General features: G+C 40.4%; 1 protein-coding gene and 1 long non-coding RNA gene across 3 annotated transcripts; one reads left to right on the forward strand and one right to left on the reverse strand.

Moving 5' to 3' along the window:
- Nucleotides 1-1,616: 1,616 nt before the first annotated feature.
- LOC142603761 (uncharacterized) lies at nucleotides 1,617-6,211 on the forward strand. The gene is made up of 2 exons (XR_012837648.1): nucleotides 1,617-1,679; nucleotides 2,310-6,211. It is a non-coding gene; the product is annotated as an uncharacterized LOC142603761 (long non-coding RNA).
- A 3,213-nt stretch (nucleotides 6,212-9,424) lies between these two features.
- Nucleotides 9,425-19,333, reverse strand: ATMIN (ATM interactor). 2 transcript variants are annotated; one of them, XM_075765966.1, is made up of 5 exons: nucleotides 19,081-19,333; nucleotides 13,470-13,595; nucleotides 12,489-12,688; nucleotides 11,157-11,499; nucleotides 9,425-10,817 (listed from the first exon to the last, which is right to left on the reverse strand). In XM_075765966.1, the coding sequence occupies exons 1-5, from the start codon at nucleotides 19,306-19,308 to the stop codon at nucleotides 9,672-9,674; spliced, it is 2,043 nt and encodes a 680-aa protein (XP_075622081.1). In that variant the 5' UTR covers nucleotides 19,309-19,333; the 3' UTR covers nucleotides 9,425-9,671. The 2 variants fall into 2 exon arrangements, with proteins under 2 accessions (XP_075622081.1, XP_075622079.1); XM_075765964.1 differs by having other exon boundaries at nucleotides 9,425-11,499.
- Between the last annotated feature and the right edge of the window lie 293 nt (nucleotides 19,334-19,626).

Below are 19,626 nucleotides of genomic sequence, written 5' to 3' on the forward strand. Positions count from 1 at the left end.
TAAATCCTGTTAATGTGTTATTTGCTTGTTTCTGTTTCATACAGTATTCTGTGCATTCTGGTATTCACTTTTTCTTGTTTCATCTCATACTAAATGAAGGACTTTCAGATCAAGTTCTCTTTTGCTTTTGTGTTAAGCAAAACCCAAAGTAAAACAGCAGTCTTTCCATAGATACATAGGTAACTGCAGTTCAATTCAGCATTCAGGACAGAGATTCATTACAACTTACCCTTCCCCTCTTTTGATGCTGTGATAAAAATTTGGAATAGGGAAAGATAATACCAGTGCGAGGCTTCCAATAGCATATGGTTGCCACTGTAAAACAGATGGAGGAATTAAATGACTTTATTTCTTTACTAATAAAAATATTTACTAATGAATGTGCATAAATGTAGTTTTCAGTAGTTTTCTGGCATCAATTGGTGTTCATCTTCAGGTATCTCAACATCAGAACTAAAGAATTATCACTTTCTGGAGGCATAGTTTCAGGAAAATAGGTCATATGTGTTCTATGCATCTAAATAATTATGTGTTTATTCTTTTAAAAAGAATGGAAGGATGACATGGTTTTATCTCTTCACCCAGTATTCAATGAAGTGACCTCTAGAGAAGAACGCAGGAGCTGAGGGCTAGTGTTAAACAACAGCTCCAAGCAGTCTGCTTTGTCTCCTAATACAAATTGTCCTGGGAATTGCTTCAGAAAATCTGGAAATCTTTTAGAACACTAATTTATATAGAATGCATGTTACAATTCTTTAAGCAGCATATCTTTAAGTAGAGCATCATACCAGCTTGAGGTGCAGAGTATAAGAGTTGTCACACTGGAGGTTAGAACAGGGCCAACATTTTTCTGGCAGCAAATTTGATTTTTCAAGTGACAGCATGTCTGTATTGGAGAGAGGAGTGCCACCTACTGAACGGTGAACAAAATACACACCTACGCCAGAAACAACACAAGGCTGCTGATAGGATTACTGTCTTCTGCATTCCTTCACTCTTCCTGAAGAAGAAAAGTTAAACTTCTCAATCTGAAATGCCAGTCATTTTTTGTTCCTGCTTGGTATTTTGTTGCAAGTCAAGAGGGAAAGTTATAAAGAACCTATTAAAAAGTTATAGAAATCTAGTAAAGAAATAGGTCATTATAGCTGATATGATTATCTATATGCATCTTTTAACTCTTTCAATACTCTGGATATCTGAAAATCTCAGCCAATGACTATCTGGAGTCAAGCTCTATCTTGATTGTTAATTTCCAGGAAATGCCTTTTTTTTTTTGTTGCCGTACCTTGCCTAAACTGCTATTCATATGGTGCTAGAGTTACCCAAGTGCAGCATCATTCTGACAGAACAGAGCCACCCTCTAACATACTATTTTCTTCCCTTCTTCGTACCCTTCCCCCATAGTAATACATTTTCTAATCCTGTTTTTCATATTTGGATATAAAATGTAAGCTTTACAAAAGAAGCATCCTTCACAAATAGCCCCAAGATAAGTAAATCCATATATACTTGTTTCAGTCCCATTTTCCACTAAACAGAAAACTCAAACATGTATGTATCTGTGAAACTAGTAACATTTTCTATAGTCTAGGAGAGAAGACAGTCTTTCCCACTCAAAAACTGAAAATACTGCTGCTTCAGTGAGAAAACAGAAAAATGAACTGCATTACCAATTAACCGTAAGTATAGCCAAACATTTTCATTATAGTAACTATAAGTTGCAGCCATTGCGGACAGGTAGCAAATTCTTTAGGACCACAGAAAATAAATATGTTTAAAGTTGCAGGAAAAACTATAAACTTTATTTCCATGTTTTTCCAGTGTTTTATGCCAGATAAGATTTTCGCTGAAGTTTTTGAAACTCTCAAATTGGACAGATTAGACAGAGATTTTACTACAACCTGATACAAGACAATATTTCAAAGAACCACACCACATCTGCAGATTATGGCTACAAGAGCTGTAGCAGAAGACCAGAAAAGCTGCTAACTAAAGGCCTAGAATATAAAGAAATGAATAGACAACACTTAAGCAACCATAAACGTAATCAAGTTACGTGCCCTTGAATACACTGGGTTCTTCTAGCACAGGAAACAGAAACTTCTTGTTTACGTGTAAATTCTCTCAAGAATAAAGCCATTCCCGTTCAAGGAAAGGAAATAAACTTAAGGGCTAGATCAGCTAGAAGTGCTTCCTGTATTCAAGGTGCCAAAACAAAACAAGCAGAAAGAGAATTGTTGACAACAATGTAAAAATGCAGTGACAGAACACCTGAAAGTTAAATCAACGTTTTCCCCCTTTTGTTTTAGGTCCAAATTTCCAAAGAACTGATTCCAGAGGACTCACTGTTAAACCTGGAGCCAGAAAGAAAATCTGCCTCTAATTCCCTTGTTTTGACAGAAAGCAATCAGCTTTCCAGCATGCAATTGCTTTAAGTGAAGGAAATTCAGGAACTAAACACAAACCAGTCAGGAATGCTTTCACTGCCAGCAGAAGAAATAAGTGAATTCTCAGCAACAGCAAACAAGAGAATAGTTCAAAAATACATGAGGCTCCCCTGATCTCTAAACAGCCATTATCTTCTTCTCAATCCATTCTCAATCAAGAGTTAAAAGTTTTTCCTGCCTTTAGACTGCCTACCATTTGTGAAAGTTTCATGAGGATCAGACTAAGTATCTTATTTTTGTCCATGGGCCAAATCTGTTCTGAATAATGAAAAGCCTGAAATAACAGCCTAAACCAAGCAGAATCATCTCTACGACAGGAATAGGGCTATTACTCCTAAAAGGGTAAGTCAGCATCTATGCATTTGGCTCATAATTTTAAATGCTCTGAATGGGAATTTAGGTTCTAGATACTTATGACATACTCCCCTCTGGAAATACCTTCCAGATTTGGCTACCACTAGGGCTGAACGCTGCCTTGTGCAAATACATACCTCCAAGTATGACGGGATTGAAAACAGCAGCTGCTATACATCAGAGAATGCTTCATTCGTGACTAGAGCTGAGGTAATAGTACAGGTAAACGGTGGGATCATTACTAAGCATGGGAACTGTACAGGAAGAAGAGGGACAAAGTATGATCCATACTCCAAGTCAACCTACTCTAGGTTTTATTGTTAATATTCATAGTCGCAAAAATTTTCTCAGTTATATAAAATACATTGCAAAATAATATAAGCTGTTAGAGAGGATTGTAATTTTTTAAGTAGGGTACTTTGAAATCTAATCATCATAATGCAGTTGAATTTCTACTTGATGTTACTTATAACTCTAGAGATCTTCAAAACTACAGGAGAGGTGGATGGTAAGGTAGAGGATGAATGCAAAGTACTCCTCCTGTCCTGAGAGTCTGTTGTAGAAGGCAGGCATCTGTCAGCGAGCTGAAACTGTAGAGGTATTCCATTGTGCATACGAGGTAATTAAGAATTAAATTTTGCATGCGCTGCTGAGAGGTGTGGGATGGAGCACCACTAGCACAGCCAGCCTGCGTGCTGCTGCTCAGAAGAACCCAGCCCTGCCTGTACGCATCAGATTCCACACAAAGGTCTGTGCTTAGGTTCACTTAGAGCAGAGAACCTCTCGAGTGGATTTGACATAGGTTGATGAAATGTAGCATCTTGACATTCTGATTACAGTTCTTGCAAGTTTTAACTTCCTAGAATTCATCAAGAAGTAGGACTACACAGGAAGACTTTTGCTGCCTCTGGAGATCAAGGACTGATGTTGTAAGATAGTTTTAATTTACAAAATCTCTACCAATTCAAAAGACACCTGGCTTTCAAAAGGATATGAAGGAGCAGCGGGTGGTACTTGCTGAAAGGCACGGAGCACCCCACCCATGCCTCTGTAGGCAGGAAATCGCAGCCATTAAAACAGAAGGCAAGAATTGATTGAAGTTAACTTTATTCCAAAATATGTGTAATTTACAGGACTAAGTGCTTCATTTGTGAACAAAACGTTTAAATACTTGTGAATAACTTACTAGTAGCTTTGTATAACACTTCTGTTTCCAACAGAGGGAAATATGAAACAGTATTTTGGCACAAGGTTTTCTCTGCATGCATTAATATACTTAAAAGTTTCACAATTACTAGGACAACATTCCTTCTTTGGGATTGTCACTTGTAAAATAGGTCTAAGAAATGCTTGCTTTTGTCTGCTCATTGCAAATTTACTGGCTTAAATAGCAAAAATTAAACATGGCCATCCTTTGAAAACTAAATTTGTCCACTAGATCAAAACCCCACCAGTGATGAGAAGTAAAACATTTTAAGGACATTTCTCAGCCTTACTGAGATTAACTCATGCATGCTTTGAGAAAGATTCACCCATGAGGTTAATTACTCATCCATTCCAAATAATTACAAGTTTAAATTAGATCATAATCAGGTGTTGAATTCTGTAAGCTGAAAAAAAATATGGCTATCTTTCATATCTAGCTTTATCAGAGATGCACTTGCAAATATCTGTAGACAGAAGTACTGTCAATCTAGCTCTGCATGCGAGCACTTCAAGCATGCATGTGAACCACTAGTTGTTGTGAAATAAAGGTTGTACAGTTTACATCATCACAAGTCATCTATTATATTCTGTTGCTAGTTATGTCAAAGATACTGCTGTAAAGCCAGTATATGAAAACAAATAGAAGTAAAGGACTTCTGTTATTCAACCCAGCAGTTCATTCAGCAATTTCCACTGTTTCAGGCTGTCCGATTATGTTTTCGGTGAAGTGGAAGAGTCACGCGCACCAATACAAACATACCCTCAACCTGACTGCAAGGCAATGCAGAGTTGAATGATGTAGTTCCTTGATTCTGTTCATTGCATAGCAATGGCATTTTAAACAAGACAATTCAGTCATGCTCTAAGCAGCAAATCCTTCTAGCACACATTTAAATTCACATCAGCTGTTAGAAAACAACAACAAAAGAAACAGAAGATGCATGTTTGCATCATGCATTGAAGCTTGCTACCATTAAACCACCCTAGCCTCATAGTGTCCATGTCAAGTTATTAATGGCAGGCTGTTTACAGCAGACCTACCCTAGCAGGAACACAAGCATAGCAGCACCTTAAACCAAACATGAATGAAAAAGCTTCCAAGGCCTAGAACGTTAACATTTTGGTGTGAACGTATTTGGAGCAGTAAATTGTACATTAAGGTCATGTTTAAAAAAACCCAACATGTCAGAAATAGATTAAAGCAAAGGAAGCCGTACAACCTTACTGGTAAAGGCAAGTACCTTTGGTTCACCTCTGAGCTGTCATTTCAGTCACATATTCTTTTGCAAGTTGAGCACCCTATGTTGATCCAGTATGTGCTGTATCAGTCCTACTAACTTTATATTTGAAAGGCTACTAAAAACCCCTGACACCTAAGATCCCAATCCTGCCGACACACACGTCTCTACCCAGCCTCACAAAGAGATCAGTGCAGATCTGACTAAGCGTGTGAGCATGTGCTGGCAGGATAAGGGTAGAAAACAGTGGAAGGCAGTTATCTTTCTTTGTTCTGTTGCCTCTACACAATCAAGATACGTATGACTAACCGGGAAATTCAGCCTTTTGTTTTCAACAGAAAAAATGACTGCGTGTGCACCTTGGAATACAAATTTGTAAAGAGTGTTAGTTACATACATTAACTTACAGACACTGAATTGTTCAAAACCAGATGAGGTCTCACAATGAGAGGCTTGTTTTACAACTGTTTAATTTATAGCTGCAAGCATATATTTTTTTTCCGTAAGATTTCACATCCTTTGGAAGTGAAAATTTTCTAGACATAAACAGCTTTGCATAGCTAAGAATACGTAGCGTTAATAAACTCTGACTTTTAACTACTAATTTCTCTATGCAGACATGAAGAGTTGGGGGGGGACGATTCCCTCCCTACCCAAAGCAGAAAGAACTATTTACAAGTGTATTAGCTGAAATAGATGCAAGTAAAGCCAACAGTAGAAGAAACACACATCTACTGTCATACAAACTTTTAGCATTATGACAAACAAACATGGAAGGCAACAAGACAGACCCTCCCATTTTTCAGCTGTTTTGTGCTTATGTTCTCACAGCACAGGTGCTCCAAATTTGTTAGTTTCATTTGATTTTTTATATACTAAAGAAAAGCTTAACTACAAAACTACTAATTCAATTTTAGAGTAGCATTACGCAGGCATCCAGATCAAGATCCAGCAATCACAGCATAACAGCATTAAGCAGGAAATGCAAAGAGTAAGTACAAATAATGTTAATATCACTTCCAGATAAAAAATTGTGCTAAGAGACAATGGAGAATCTGATGTTACTTTTTGTATAGCAATTCAAATGGCAGTAGAGGATACAAAAGAGAGTAAGAGAAGTAGTAAGTCACTGCTGACCAATACTTACAATAGAAACAGTGCCTTGAAAATCAGAGAAAAACTGCAGAAAAAGGGAGATAAGTATCATTTTAGTACTACCAAGAAATAGTTCTGATTGAAGTTTTTTTTTAAAACAACGGCCAAAACAGAAAATTAGCCATTTAAAAACTTGTGCAATTTTGATGAATTTCTAGTATTCATCAACAGTATTTCAGATCCGGTTTCATTAGATTTACAATGAGATTCAGCAAACTATGAAGTTTAGTTGTAGACTTTACATTTTCACAAAAATACTTAATAAATCCAAACTGAGTGACATATACCAGCAGCATAGGATCCAAACCTGTTTCTGACTTTGAGTAATTTACAGAGAACCAAATTTGTGAAGAAAGAAGTTAATTTTGGTCAGAATGAGCCACTTCCCTAAGAAAATGCAGATGTATTTAGTAATTTCTTAATACTGCACTTTCAATAAATAACTTCATGTTGCAGTACCATATTCACCTAATTAAGGTTCAAACTATTTTAAACACATAGGATGACGGAAAAGAATGGTATTTGCATATTCTAATAAAACACTCAAAGCTCGTAAATACTTTTAATTACAAAGTACTACAAATGTATAAAGATTACATTGTAAGATTGCATCCACACAAACCTTAGTGTTTTTCTGATAGTCACTGATGTCAAGAGCTTTGGCTTACACCCTAAGAACGTGGCAATTCTCATTCTGATTTGTAAGTTAGTTGCAAAGTTCTAGCTAGTCTCTCAGAAAGCTACAATTCAAAGCCACCTGTAATTCTGCTCCTCATCACCTCAGATTCCTTCTCTTACAGAAAAAAGACTGACTTTATCTAAATTCAGAGATCCTGAACAGTGTCTTGCTTCTGCTTTCTACAGCTGTGGAAATGCAGTGTTCCTTAACCAGATTTCTAGTAACTGCTTCTCTTTCATGTGTCAGTACAGACAACTTGCACATGGAAAACACAGAAGCTTATGTATGACAACGTGTTCTCTGGTATTGCAGCCGGGGGGAAGAAAGGAGAAGGAAAACCACTTTAAAACATGAAGATGCAACATTACTAGTAAAACACTGCAACAGAATAAGTTAACCTGATTTTGTCATTTATCTTATTTCCCAATTTCAGGCAGGTAAATATGAACCAGTCATATTTTCAGAAGAAACAGTTACAAGCAGTACCTTATCATTGGAAGTGTTCAAGGTCAGACTGAGGGGGCTTTGAGCAATCTATCTAGCGAAAGATGTCCCTGCCTACGACAGGGGAGTTGGTCTAGATGATCTTTGAAGGTCCCAACGCAAACCTTTCTAAGGTTCTGTGACTCTAAGGTTCCTTTTTTTCAACATATCCCACCTTTCACACCAGAACTCTAGATATTGTGAAACCTGGGGAGACTTTCCTCAAGGGAAAATTACTGTACTCCTGGGGGCAACTGCAAGATTCCTCTCTGCAGTTTCTTCAGCCACAGACTGGAATTGCCTGAACTCGCATCTAGAAATGCTGAAAAATGAACAGGCAACACAGCTGTGGTTTCAGGAGTTTTTCAGGAGGAAAATATGAGTTTCAGGGTTAATTTAAAGAGATTCTCTCCAGTAAAAGCAGAGACGCTTACCATATTAGTGCGTTAACCATGGCAATTTAAAGAGACAAAAAAAAAAGTATTGCTCATTTTCAACAAAACATGCTAGCTGCAATGGATGAGTAACTTAACTCCCACACCTTTCAGCTGAGGATATGAAGCACAAAGCATAGCGAGTCTTCAAAAACTAAGACTTGGACGTACATTTACTGGTGGGCTGCCTAGTAAATACGCAGCCAACACCTCTCAATGGAGGAGTGAAGTCTGTTACAGGCCCAGGAGCTTAACATGAAGAGGTTTCCCTTTCATTTAAGGTAACAGAAACTAAAATCCATCCAAAACAAAAATGGAGGCCTACATTTTGCAGGTATTGGAGTAAGAGAGAAAAACAACTGAAGGCCAAATTCCAACATACGTTCACAACTGGCTTATTTTCTGTCATGCAAATGAAAGGTACTGCAAACAATGGCATGAGGGGCAAGATGAACAATAAAAAAATTCTGAGAGGTCACATGTTTCTTCTCTGAAAAATCAGTCTGTTTGACCATACTCTCTAAAAACTCTCTAAAAGCTGCAGGAACTGAGGGCTGCAGATCACTGTGCAAAAGCGAGATACAGCTGTTCTGAAAGGGCTTCCGAGAGCCCATCTTCCCAGCTCTGTTGTATGGATTCCAATTGTTTTTGGAAGCAGGAAGTCCAAAAACAGGAGTCCAGGTGAGTATTTTAGAGAATTTAATTTCCCATTTCTAAAGATTTCTGTTAAGGTAATAGAGGTATAAACCACTGTAACATTTCTCAACTTATAGCTTAATAAAGCTAGGAGAATTTCAGTGAAAACAAATTATTCCAGTCTTTGAGGCACACACATTGTAACATTTGCATCTTGCAGTCAGAAATAATTTAAGCAAATCCCTTCTGAAGACTCTAAAAATGTTAGTCCCATTTATTACACTAGCTAAAAGGACAACATACTAATTTTCCCTATAATTATGTATTCCAAGTTCTTTTCCTACCTTGCAAAAGGCATCAGTGCCACTCAGGGAAAAAAAAATTAAAAGTACTGCTTTCAACATATTTATAGTAATAAATATATTCAACAATTCAAGATTCTTTATGTGCCTAGTGTGTTGGACAGGTATTTGAAAAATACCAACTTATGCAGAAGAGTGAGCTGTGAAGGCATAAGGTAAAAAGAAGACACTATGGCTTATTATGTTCATGCCGGACTTAAGATACAAGCTACTAAAAAAAGTAAAGAGAAGTAGCTTACACTAATAGAATCCTCCCCCGTAATTTCAGGGAAGCATCGGAATTGGACAGGCCAGGGTTTTGGTCCAGCACGTTGGAACCCTGTATGTAAGCCAGGAATAGAGAGGTGTATATATATAGAACAACTTTAAAAGTTCTTCCATTCAAATGAAAGCAGTATCAGCTTCGTAAAGAAGTCTGAGGACAAAACACAGGCACCACATATTTTTTTTAAGGTTCAAATGTACATTAACATGTTACGGCCTCCCTTACCCCCATTTATACACACAGCTTATGGAGAGTTACATATCAATAGAGTACCTTCAGCACAAAAAGTCTCTTAGGCCAACTGATCACAAGAACTACATTCAATAATGCAAAGTGGATAACTTGGTCAATCCATCTCTCCCATCCCAATAACTTAGTTTCAAACCACAGGAACAGTTATATTACATAGTACTCAACGGCTGGGCTTGTCAGAGCTCTGAAACAAGGAGCACAGCTCTTCACAGGTCTGTGTTTCTACTGAACTGAACTGGGACTCCATTGTGTTCCAGGCTAAGTCAGCCAGGAGAAAGTCATCCATCGCTGTCTGTGTCTCGTTGCTGGTAAGGAATAAACTCCCCAGATTCTCAAAGCAGCTATCCATAGTCTGTGTTTCAGCGCTACTGAGCTGGACTTTGCCTTCAATATTCTGAGTAGGCATATTTTTGGTAGCAGGATATACTTCTGTCTGGGTTTCTGTATCAGATGAGTCAGTACTCATGGAGAAACTAGACTGCTTCAGAATGCTTCCTAAAGGCAGATGGGTATTACTGTCCAAAAAGAAATTCAAGTCTGTCTGTGTCTGTGTATCAAACATCTCCAAACCTAGGAAGTTAGAATTTCCTCGGCAGCTATACGATTGAGTGGCACTATCTGAAAATAAGAAATCAGTCTGAGTTTCGATGTCCAGTGACTCCAAAACTGGCTCAGAGTTCAGGGTACCAAGCTCACTCTCCTCAGTCTGAGTTTGGATATTGGATGCTGAAAAGAACTCTTCAATGTCAAAGTCTATTCCTGTGCTCTGTGATGGACCAGATGGCAGATGCGTGTCAGCATTAGAACTTGTCTCAGACAAAAGGCCACGATTATCCAGTGTCTGGCCAGACATGTTTCCTGAAAAGATGTTCTCCAGATCACTTAGTAGGTCCATTGTCTGGGTTTGATTATCCATCATATTTTGAGGTGGAAGTATATTAGTCTGTGTATTGAAGCTGATAAGGGATTCAGACTTCACCGTATCTTGATTCAGGCTCTTGCAATTACTCCTTTGCAGCAAGGTTTGATCTATAGTTGCAGGCATTAAATTGTTTTCTGGAAGTTCAATGTGAGTAGAAACATATGATGAATGAACATTGTCAAAGATGTCACCAGACATGACGGCCTGGTCCATCTGCACTCTTCCATCAAGAGAGTCCTGCGTCCTACTGGTTTGAGTCTCTCTAGAAACGCCACACGTTGTAAAACAAACCTGGCTAAAGGCATCAGTCTGAGCAGCTATGGATGAAGTCAGTTTGGAAGCAGGCAGCAGCGTCTGTGTTTGTACACTGATGGGTAACGAAACCTGTGAACCAAACGACAGATCTGTCTGAGAGCAAGAGGATACAGAAGAATTGGGAGTCCAGGCTGCAGCTGGTACAAAGTTCTGTGAAATGTAAGATAAGTCAGTCTGTACATTTATTGAAGAAATTTTATTCTTGTGACAAACATTCCCCAGCTCTTGCCCTGTGTTATTTGATGCAACCTTATCCAACTCAACTTGTACACCAGTACTTACTGGCTCATGATCCCTAGAATTTGTCACTTTTGAAACAGGCATACTATCTTTAAATACCAGAGTTTCTGCCTCCAGCGCTGGAATCAGAATTCCTATGGATTGAGGCAATAAATGAACAGTACTTACAACTGAACCTTGATTATCAACAGCCACTACAGCAGGTTTGACAGAAGAGTCTGTTGCAGATACGTATATAGGCAAGTGAGCAAGCTGCATCACTGGGAGTTTAACCAAAGCCACCCTGGGCTTCGGTAAAAGCATCTTCGGTGTACATTTTGGCTGCATTTGGTTCGTGAAGTTAGAACTGCAGGAGCCTTCAAGAGAGGCCACTAGTTTCACTTCAGAGGACTCCAATTCCTGAGTGCCAGGATTATTATTGTGTGTACTGATGAATGCTTCATTTGCTTTCTCTGCCAACTGCTGATTATGTACGGAGGTTTCCATTTTCCTTTTCTTACTAGGAGGATCCCTGTGAACATGAGATCAATAATTTATACTCCTTTCAAGCACAAAACATCTGCCTTCCATTATTTTGAGTCGCTGCATTGAAAATATAAACTGAAGTCACAGATGAGAGTGGATATGAGAAGACAACTAATCCCTGATTAAAACATAAAAAGACTCCATGAATTTCAGTTTTATAAAATTTCATTCCTCATTCTCCCATTTAAAAAAGAAAAAAGGTTACCTCTTTTATGGAGACCTATTTCTAAACGGAGGTGGAAATTTAGATGGTTTCTTTCCCCTTGTACATTAAGCACTCTCATTTGAAGACGTTTAATCTGTTACTTTGATGCTAACTCAGACTGAGCATTGACAGGACAGCGCTCTTAAAATTAGTGTACAGGTAAAGGTCTCTCATGGAAACCAAAGGTACAATTAGCACTCCTTCAAATAAAACTTAATTCTGCAGCAGTTCTATCTCCAAGATAGACAGGCTTGCCTCAGGAAACAGATTACACTTTATGAAATACATGTACATGTTAAGGCAACTATAAATCTAAACATGCATATATAGGCATTTAAAAAATAAAATTCACTAATACTTGCAAAAACAACTAGACTATAAAAGAAACTGAACTGCATCCCACCCCACAGTTACCAGCTATAACCATTTCCAAATCATCTCTACTCTCACAGAACTGTAAAAGCAGATGCAAAAAGAACCACTAGCAGTTATGCCATGCAGTGCAGCGTCATCAGTACTTTTTTGTTTTACATGGGGGGGGGGGGGGGGGGGGGGGGGAACTTGATGTTACCAATTAGACAATCATCAATGCCTTCAACAAAACAGGAACTACTGAAAGCAACAGAACAAAGAAACTGCAAACTGCTTTACAGCTAAAACACTGTGAGCATATTTCCAATTTAACCAACAGAAAGGAGACAAAAAGCCAGTACATGGGGAGACAGAGGACTCAGTGATGAATGCAAGTTACTTAACTCCTTCACTTTTACCTGTGTTCTGCAGGAATTTCATGGCCAGTTCTGTAAATGTGAGACAGTAATGCTGTTCTGCTAGCATAAGGGCATCCACAAGTACACTGGAAAGTCTTCCCACAGACCTCTATATGCCGTTTCAAGTACCATTCTGTACCATAGGAGTTACTGCATTTATCACATTTGTGCTTCTTTTCAGCATGCATTTTCATAAAGTGCTAGAATACACAATGAAAAGTAAACGTTAGCCTTCAGCTAAGATAAAAAAATAATCATATTTAAGGGAGACATTCTTATTTGCATTTTTTAAAGTTATTAAATAGCATTGAGACTGGAATGATTTTTTTTAAAGTCTCATTAGGAATAAGTTACAAGCTTAAAGAAATCAACAGAAAAAATTTACAGTTTGCAAATCTGCTTGTGCTATGTGCATCTTAAAACACAGATACACATTTATGTGCCCTAATGCTACTGAAGGTTTCCTGTGGATGTTAATAAATCTATAAGTGAATCTTGCCAAAGAGCGTAGTAAGTATATGTTGCAACATGTGCACACTCCTGAAGATCTACAACTAAGCAAACAGTCTCAAGTCAAACGGATCAACTTCAGAGCAAACACCATAATTTTTCCTTTTCATTTACAGCACCAAGCAGTTTAAAAGCATCAGCCACATTTTAAACCTTTACTGGTTGCTACTGTGATTACCCCTCTCTGATCTTTCTCCATCTTTTAAATTTGTGGAGAGGGGCTGCATTCTAGTTTAGCAAAACATATTGGCATCTGCCTGATCAACTGGTTCAAGTCCTCTAATATCAACATGCAAACGTGCAAATTCATTAACCACATGCCCATGTGGAGTTTTTGCATACAATTCTCCAACTTCGAGATATATGCTGAGAGGCTTTGCTCGTATCTGAATGCAAAAGCATACGCTCTCTGGAGCGAAGACGGTCAGGACTGAATCAGTATGAAAAGAATGCTTTAGGAAATAGGAATACCTGTTTTACAAGAGAAAATTGGGAAAATGGCCTGTTTGGTCCTCTAGGGCAGCCTTCAATAGGACAGCAGTAGAATTTCTGTGAAGTTTTCAAACCCTTCCTTATCGGTGCATTAAGTTTTCCATCCTGAAAAAGAACCAATTGACAAGCTGATGGTTTTACAGATTTGCATATTAAAGACAACATTCAGAATACACATCAACTTTACCTCACTCCATTTACCCACTTCAGTGAGTTGAAGGCACTTTCCTAAGTGATTTGAAAGTTCACATGGAGTTTTTCACCTATGTGGATGCTACTTGGCAAATACACCATCAAAATTACCAAGTGAAATTACAACAAGCTCTACAGAGTAGCAGTACTGTACTATTTACTTTTACTAAGATACTCGCTGTCCCAAGCCAATTATCACTGGCTTTTGTGTGATTTGAGCCAAAAAGCTTGCCCTACAGATACTACACTGTCAATTCAATGTGGTTTTACTTCTTAGTAGCAGTCTACTTGAAACTCCATTAAAATTAGTCACACACTGTGTAACACAACACTTCCCTGATGTTGGAATTCTGTTGGGACTATTTAGAGATCACTTGTAATACAATGAAAAATGCCAAGTACATTCTGCCACTTAATTCAGAACATAAACCAAATCTCACTTAAGTCTATGAAAATAACAACTGGTATGCTAATTCTGACCTCCAAACATGAAGTGACTGGTACACCCGTGCTTTCCATGTGATCTGCCTCAGTGAACAAAAGCAAGCAACATAACTTGCTCAAAAAGGACCTCAAAAATACAAATTAAAAGGACGCACTAGTGAGATTGTCTGGATTGTTCAACCACACAGAACCTAATCCTATTGAGGACACAGCCATGGAAACCAGACAAGACATATCCCTCAACATATCCTATAAGAAAGTCTCAGTGGAAATATCAGGCATCTGCATCTAAGCAAAAAATTGAAAGCGAACTATTAAAAATCTGATGATGGTTAGAGTAGCTGTGAGTCTCCTCACATCCTGAGACTCAGTAGGAGGCCAACCAAGTCCCCAGAGCCGGTTACAGCAGACCACGATGGCATCCCAAGATGATTATTCAGGGAAGAATTACTGGAGCACGCCCTGTTTGAGCTCTGCACCTGATCTTCCTCAGCATGATGACAGCAAGCACAGTAAGCAGCAAAATGTTGATCTTACAGCAGTCACTCCCTCACTACCTTCTTCGGGCAGATCTCCAGCTGCTTTGTGTGTACACAGGTTAGATCAAACTCAAAGAATCCACAAAGCAAATAGATGTTCCATGCAAAGCAAACAGCAGGTACCTGCCACAGCTGCCAGAACACAAAGGGTTCACTGCTCACACCTCTGCTTCTCACCAAGCTGCAGTTAAGTCACAACCCAACAACTCTGTGTTCAAGCTACTTGTGCCTCACTTTAGAAGTATTTATTTCATTTGCACTTCAGGAATACCATGAAATGTATTGTGGGGGATTGAGTGGGACACTTCAATGATTTTGGTTTTCCTCAAATCATCTCTCAATCTAAGATACTCTGTGTAAAACGTAATCCCTGCAAGCAACATTTCAGTTGTATTTCCACACATACAACACTGATACTTGCCGACATTGCTGCAAGGTCATTTTTCTAATGACACATCTTACTCAAAGAAGCAAAGTTTAGAGTCTCTCTACCAAAACAATTAGCTGCTATTTCATCAAGAAAACCTGGAATAATTCTCAAAAAAGAGAGTTTTCATGTAACATTTTAACCTTCTAAGCATCTTTATGTACAGCAGTTTTTCCCATGGGCAAACCATTCATAAACAGGCCTGGTTTATCTCTGCCAAATAATTACTGTGATTATTTTTGCACCTCCTAGAGCCACTGCTCAAAAGGCACAGGAACATGACTCAAAGAAATCTAGTTCCAGCCCCACTACTTCCAATTACACCTTTTAACCCTGAGTTTACCCAGAAACACTTTGACCAGATGCCAGTCTCGAAGTCTTCAGGAGAAAAAAAAAGATTTACCTTCATGTCAAAAATATGTTTGGTCTCTCCCGCGGCAGACAAAATCAATATGTTTAGTAAGCAGCAATTAGAGTTACTTATTTCTAAGAAGTTATTCATAGTGTGTTATAGTTAATGTCACAAGCCAGCAAATGACGGGGCAATACGGGAAATACGTTCAGGCACTTAACAGGTAAACCACAGTCAGGTTATTTAAAACTACATAAGTACTAAGGTACAGAGTAACACTAAGTGATTAAAAGCTATATAAACATGAGTAAGATGCTTTTTTCAGAGCTGGAATATAGAGTTTCAAGGCACAGATGACAACAAATGTGTTGTGACAAATTGAGAGATACTCTCCACACGTAAGTAACCCTACCCAGACAGCAATCTTGGTTTGAACATCCTCAAAGTCCTCCTGGCTCTAAATGGTTAATCCTACATCTTCTCAAAAACCTGCCTGGCCAGTCAGACCTACTTCAGATGTTCTCACAAGCCCTTTCCTTGTCTATTTGATTTTACTGCCCATGTTTCTACAATAGCCACCCACCACAATTATTGGCAGATATTTGTTCAATTAACTTCTCACAACACAGACATCTCTATTGTAACGAATACTGACATTTGGACAGGGCTTGGGGCAACAACACAGAAAATCAAAAGTAACAATCCTTGCTACTGATTTAGTCCAGGTGAACTTAGTGACATCTTGCTTTCCTGCAACAGAAAGACTTACTCCAAGGGATTAATATAAAGCAATAAGCTACAATAGACTGTAACCAACTATTTAAAACATTTTTTGCAGCAGCAGATCATGCATTTCTTTATCAAATTGCACAGAGAGAAGGGCATTTATTCTTATCATAAAAAACGTTGTGGTAGTGTAATATTTGCATTTGAGGTAAGCTACCCCTCCCAGTTCGCCACTAACTACAGCCTCCCTGCTATCATAGAATCCTCTCCTTTACATAAACTCCTCTAGCTTCATTTTTAAACTACACAGAAGTCTTCCCATTCTCTCCATAAAAAAATACAAACAAAGGGCCAAAAAATTAAAAAAAGTTTCAAGCCTAATATATTCAGTGCCAGTTTATACTCACTGTTCTCATTTTTGCTGGCTTAGTTAAGCTAAGGAGACAGAAAACAAACATTTATGTATCAACACTTCATCATATCTTCTTTTGTTAGGGCAAATAAGCCAAACTCTTCTCATTTCCCTTTGTTGGACACACTTGCCATTCATCATCCTTAGTAGCCCTTTTCTACACCTCTTCTGGGTTCATTTTAGCTTATTTGAATCAGATTCCTACCCTACAGCAGTGACAGAGAATATCCTTCTGACATATTTTAGAACTGCCCTTCTCACCACAGCGTTACCCTAAACGCGTATGATCAAACAGCTTTTGCAAGTGTTTCCCATCTCAGTTATTTCTGCTACAAACCAGGACTGAGACTGATCAATTTTTTTTTTGTTATTGGTTCACAAGACTCTAACCTTGTACTACTGCACTTGACTCTGTTTTTACAGAGTAATCTTGCTTTCCTATGTGAATGCCTTTCCTCTGCAGTGTCAGTACCTCAGTTTTTGATATCAGAAGATTCTACTGGTGCTACTTTTATTAATGAAAATTAACCAAGTCAACCTTCCTCCTCTTTAGCACTACTACCTTCCCTTCCTCCCCAATAGCTTAATCTCATTTACTAAGTTGCCTCTTCACTAATTCCTCATGTTTCCCTAACAAATACAATCTACTAAATTCTTTTTGTCTGGGGAATTTGTTGCCTCTTAAAAAGAAATACTAATACTAAAGTATTAGTACAAGTCCATCTCTTTCTGGAGAAAGAGAGTAACACACACCTAGATTTCTATCTTTTTACCTTCTTGTCTTTATCCTTTCATTCAAGACGCATTCTTAAGCCATGCATAATACTGAAGATATTCTAAGACATAGTACAGACAAATCAGCCTCCCTTAAACCTCAGTAACATTTTACTCTCAATTACAATGCCCTTGGAATAAGTCAGATGGTCCTGAAAATCTGCATTCATCCATGTTCCAGTATTTATCCCAGCTATCACAAGATTTAGCAATCAGGCACATGGAATATGTTATAACTCTATAGGGCACCAACAGTTACTAGCTCTCTAGGCACTTCATGGGAAAGCAGCATGTCCTCACCCATCGTACTTGACCATGAGTTACATAATTTGCTGGCTGCTGCACATGCCGGGTACAAGCCCACAACCGAAATGACTGCCTGCTGAAGCTGAATGAACATCTTCAGCTTCCGTTGTACCTCCAGTCATACGTATATGCGAGATATAATATGTAACACACACACACAAGCTGTTAGTGCATATTAGGAAATGAAATAAAACAGAGATAGGAGATTGCAAGTATCCTTGAGACTATTTCCTTTTGTTGACCACCAATGATCATCTGTAACACACACATATAATTCTGTAATTAGCCATTTCACAAAACATGTGTGTTTATTGTTTGCCCACTGGGGCTGCATTTTCAGAAAGCAGCTATGAATGCTGTGCTTGAAGTTTTCCAGGAGTAGGATTTGTCCTTATAGATGTAGCGTTATGATTTTGAGACCAGTACGGACATCTTTGTGAAAGGCCCACACTCAAGTACACACTTGCTGAACTGGGGCTCTCCTCCTCCCTCCAGTACACTCTGCGTTCTCCCAGGAGTACTGTGGTAACGAGGGTTTCTTTCCAAAAATGGCATCCATCAAGGGTGTTCTGGCTTACAGACGTTTTTAAAGAACAAACAAAACCCCCAGTGTAACAGCACTCGGCGCTTGGGTCGCAATTGCTTGCCAACTGCTACAGGTAGGAAATGCAGCATGTGTGCACGGCACCTCACAAGCAGGGCTGTGATATCTGACTGCAGAGATAAGCGATAAGGAAGCGAAGTAACAGAAACTGAGCCCCACAGAACTTTTAACTGCCTTAGTTCTGTTTAACATTGGTACAAAATTCGTTATTTTCTGTAAGCCATTTTAGAGGAATTCTCAATACGACTGGTCAGGCCGTACGCAGACCTCATGTATTTACAGAGGTACCTGCACGGGGGAGATTTAAACAGGCGAACACGAGAAACGCTTCATTATTCCCACTTGGAATTACACACACACCCTCTCACTCCCCTCAGCCTTACTACGCCCCCCAAAGTACACCCCAGCACGGCCCACTCTGCAGCCGCCCCCGCGGGACGCCCCGGGCCCGCACACGGCCGCAAGCCCCGAGGGGCCCCGACCCCAGCCCAGCAGGAGCGGCCCCCCCCCCTCCTCCCCCGCGGCCTGCGGCTCGAGGCGACTCCTCGCAGCGGGGCAGGGCAGGGATGAGGCCGGGGCGCCAGGCTCTGGCGGGGCGAGGCCGTACCTCAGGGAGGGCGCCGCGGTGGCCCCGGGGGCTTCGGCCCGGAGCGGAACAAGGAGCCGCGCCATTACGGAGCCCCCCGGACCAAGGTGAAGGGCGAACGCCCCCCCGCCCCGCCCTCCGCCGCAGCCCCCACGGGGGATGAGCAGGAGGGAGGCGCCGGGCCCCGCCTCACCGCGCGGCGGGCCCGAGTCGGGGCAGCGGCGGTACCTGGACCGGGTGGGCCTTGCTCAGGTGCATGTTGAGGGCCGGGCTGTTGGGGAGGACCTTGCCGCAGCCAGGCACCGTGCACAGGATGTTGGTCCTCACTTGGGACAGCTCTGTCACCGAGGGCCGCACCAGCTCGCCGGCGGGCGGCAGATCCCCCACGGGCACAGGGGCCGGCGCCGGGGGCCGCCCCAACCTCCCGCCACGCCGCCCGGCTGCAGCCGCCGCCATGTTGCTGTCAGCTGCTCGGCCCCCCACTTCCGGGGGCAGCCGCCAATAGTCAGCGCCGCTGTTGAATATTCAGCAGGCGCGTGGCCCGGCCCCGCCCCCTACGTCAGCGCCCCGGCCGGAGCTCAGCAGCCGCCTGGGCGGGGAACGCGCTCACGGTAACAACGAACGAGAAAAGGGACGAACGGTGTTTTCACGAGCCAGGGAGCCGGAGCACGTGGGAAAGTGCGCGTGGCAGCGTTCCCCGCGTTGCCCTCCCGGGGGCAGACAGGGCTGGGGCCTCTCCTCCGCACAGCGGGTGTTTCGCACTCAGTTACTGAC

Source organism: Balearica regulorum, chromosome 13 (genome assembly GCF_011004875.1).
Source record: "Balearica regulorum gibbericeps isolate bBalReg1 chromosome 13, bBalReg1.pri, whole genome shotgun sequence".
Taxonomy (NCBI): Eukaryota; Metazoa; Chordata; class Aves; order Gruiformes; family Gruidae; genus Balearica; species Balearica regulorum.

Coding starts and splice junctions, on each gene's coding strand:
- ATMIN (XM_075765964.1), bottom strand. CDS start 19,308: ATGGCGGCGGCTGCAGCCGGGCGGCGTGGCGGGAGGTTGGGGCGGCCC. Junction 13,596..19,080: donor GCAAGGCCCACCCGGTCCAG/GTACCGCCGCTG, acceptor GTTCTTTTTCAG/GATGGAAAACTTAATGCACC. Junction 11,500..12,488: donor GAAATTCCTGCAGAACACAG/GTAAAAGTGAAG, acceptor TCATGTTCACAG/GGATCCTCCTAGTAAGAAAA.